Genomic DNA, 2,613 nt, shown 5'->3' on the forward strand with positions numbered 1-2,613 from the left:
TCTAACTTTGATGGTAGTAAAAAATCTTTTAAAACCTGGCTGAATACAATTTAGTTCATCTGGCTCCCTAAAGGCAAAAATTGACCAAATAGCATCGATCTCTTGGCTATATAGAAACACTGTTTTTGCTTCCATGTGTTCCAAACAGTCACTTTTAATGTCCTGATACTTGAAAACATCATACTAGCTTACATTTGGATGATTGAAATGAGCAGGCTCTTGATCTGTGGAACCTTCCACGACATGTTAGCACTTTGTAGGAGAATTGGAACTGGTACTGGTACTTAATGTATAGTATAGTTACTGCAAATAGTGCAGAATTGTTAGACATCACAAGTATTTATTAAGTTAGCCCTCTAGAGGCTTCTATGGAAATAGGTAATTAAATAATTTAAGTGATTTGTAAAAATCAGAGTCAATTAAGGGTTATCTTTCTTTTAAAAGTCTCTAACTTTAAAATATAGAAGTTCAGAGATGCACCTTAATTTGAAATAATAATGTTATCCTCAAAGCCAGATTTGCTGCTGCTTCTGATAAAATTAATTCTTCTGATTCCTGGAAGACTATTTCAGAGACAAATCGTTTCTTTGAGGTTCTCTTAAGTCTTCATTACTCAAACTTGGATGCTCTATTAACTTTCTTTTGATCACTCTGGGCCATAAACTGCAGATCTTGAGGACTGCAAACTCTTCTTTATAAGTCAGGAATGTCGTTGGCACTTCATGAATCTCAGAAGAGCATGCACTGGGTGGTGGCGGTAGCATTAGTGTCACACCGAATCTTCTATTTGGACTGTGATGATTAACAATGCAAGTGAAACAATCTCAGTGTGTAAAGCAGATTATTTGTTAATGGCAGGTCTCTTCCAAATTACTGATAGAAAAGTCATCTTCTTCTTTTTAGTTAGAAATCTCTCTCTCTCTCTCTCTCTCTCTCTCTCTCTCAGACACACACACACACACACACACACACACAGCCACCAATCTTCAACCGTGTTTAAAAAAAAAAAGGAAGTGGCCTTGCTTGCAATGGGAAGTATGAAAATTAAACTGGAGAGAGAACTTCCTCATAGGATGAGTTGGGAAGCACTAAGAACCCATGAGAAGGTTTGTAGCACCCAGTTGACTGACAAAATAAAGAAAAAAATGTGTATCTTGCACACTCAAAGTATTTGCTGAATTGTATTAAAAGAAGATGGCATTTAAAGAGGATCAGAAATTATTTCCCCCAAATATGCCACTTTGGTTTGATTTTTTTTATTTAATAAAGTTTTATTTTTCAAAATGTACAGTTGGTGGGACATGCTTATGCATCTTCGCCAGCAGCTGGAGCATCTCCACCCTTGGTGTTTCTGGTGTAAATTACTTGTGCTCTGTGCTTTGAAACTAGTTTGATAAGTCCTTTACTAAGGAGCTCCTCAAGGGCTGCCCTGGCCAAGGAACCACGAAACTTCAGTCTCTCAGACATAACAGCTGGGGTTATGAGCTTATAGTTGGGAACTTCCTTACAGAGTTTGTCACATGTGGCTTTGTCAAACAAGACTAGGTTATTGAGCTTGTCCTGAACTTTGCCTTTGGACCACTTCTTCTTTTTGGCCTTGCCCCCAGATTTGTTCACTGGGTCTTTGTCTTTCTTGGCCGACTTTCCGGCATCTTTTTTCTTCTTATCATCTTTGGGAGGCATCGCAAAGCTCAGAGCAGCAGCTATCACAGCAGCCTTGCTAAGATGTTGGACAACAAGGCTGGTTTGATTATTTTGAATTGAAGGCAAACGGGAATCAATAGAGGCAGAAAGAAACCTCAGCTCTTTCCATATCTGATAGAAGCAGGAGCTCCTGAGAAATAAGGACTCTTAAATCCCTTCTCCCGGGGGAGTTTTACAGCCATGAAAAAGAAAGTCTGTGAAGACCCCAGTGCTTCTGCACACAAATCTTACTGAAATAACATTTATTTTCTATTAGTTTCTCCCTTTATTTCCTAATCACTTGTACAATTTGCCACCTCTAGCTCAAATCCCATCTTTCCTTTGTCTTGTCAATCTCTACAATTTATTGCTAGAAGAGTATATAAACTCTCAAGTCTATCTGGTTTTTCGGATCTTCATTTTTCTATGAAGTCCTCCACATGCATGAAACTTTTCTTCTGATAATGTATAATTTGTGGGTCCCAGGTCCTGAACCAGGTAGAGGAAAGAGGATTTTTTCTTCCCTTATATGTTCACGTGAAAAGAATAACCACAGTAGGGGCCTCCTTGGTGGCGCAAGGGGTTAAGACGCAGCATTGTGAAGCTATCCACAGCCTCTGCAGCACACGTTTGATCCCTGGCCAGGGAGGTGACCCACATGGCACAGCAGACTTCTCCTGTCTCTCTTGCTGCTCCCCTAAGCAGTGTATTTAAGTAGATCTGCCTTTTCTGCTCCCCACTCAGTCTGTGGTGAATCCTCTCACTCCCCACATCTCTGGCCTGCTCTTGTATGCATAAATAAATAAATCTTTAAAAAAAACCACCACAGTAGTATGGGGGACTTCAGTCTCTCAGGGGATGTAGTGATGTCTGTGTTAAAAGTGCACCTTTGCCACTGATTTGGATGAGTTATTTTCTGTCTCTCAACCT

The 2,613-nt window shown here is 39.8% G+C and overlaps 1 protein-coding gene across 1 annotated transcript; it reads right to left on the bottom strand.

The window, feature by feature from the left end:
* Window positions 1-1,299: 1,299 nt before the first annotated feature.
* Window positions 1,300-1,689, bottom strand: LOC119260986 (40S ribosomal protein S25-like). The gene has a single exon (XM_037530167.1). It carries the CDS (start codon window positions 1,681-1,683, stop codon window positions 1,306-1,308), a length of 378 nt encoding a protein of 125 aa, XP_037386064.1. The 5' UTR covers window positions 1,684-1,689; the 3' UTR covers window positions 1,300-1,305.
* Window positions 1,690-2,613: the final 924 nt, after the last annotated feature.

The sequence above is a fragment of the Talpa occidentalis genome, unplaced genomic scaffold (genome assembly GCF_014898055.3).
Source record: "Talpa occidentalis isolate TD23 unplaced genomic scaffold, MPIMG_talOcc4v2.1 talOcc4.6, whole genome shotgun sequence".
In the NCBI taxonomy this organism is placed as follows: domain Eukaryota; kingdom Metazoa; phylum Chordata; class Mammalia; order Eulipotyphla; family Talpidae; genus Talpa; species Talpa occidentalis.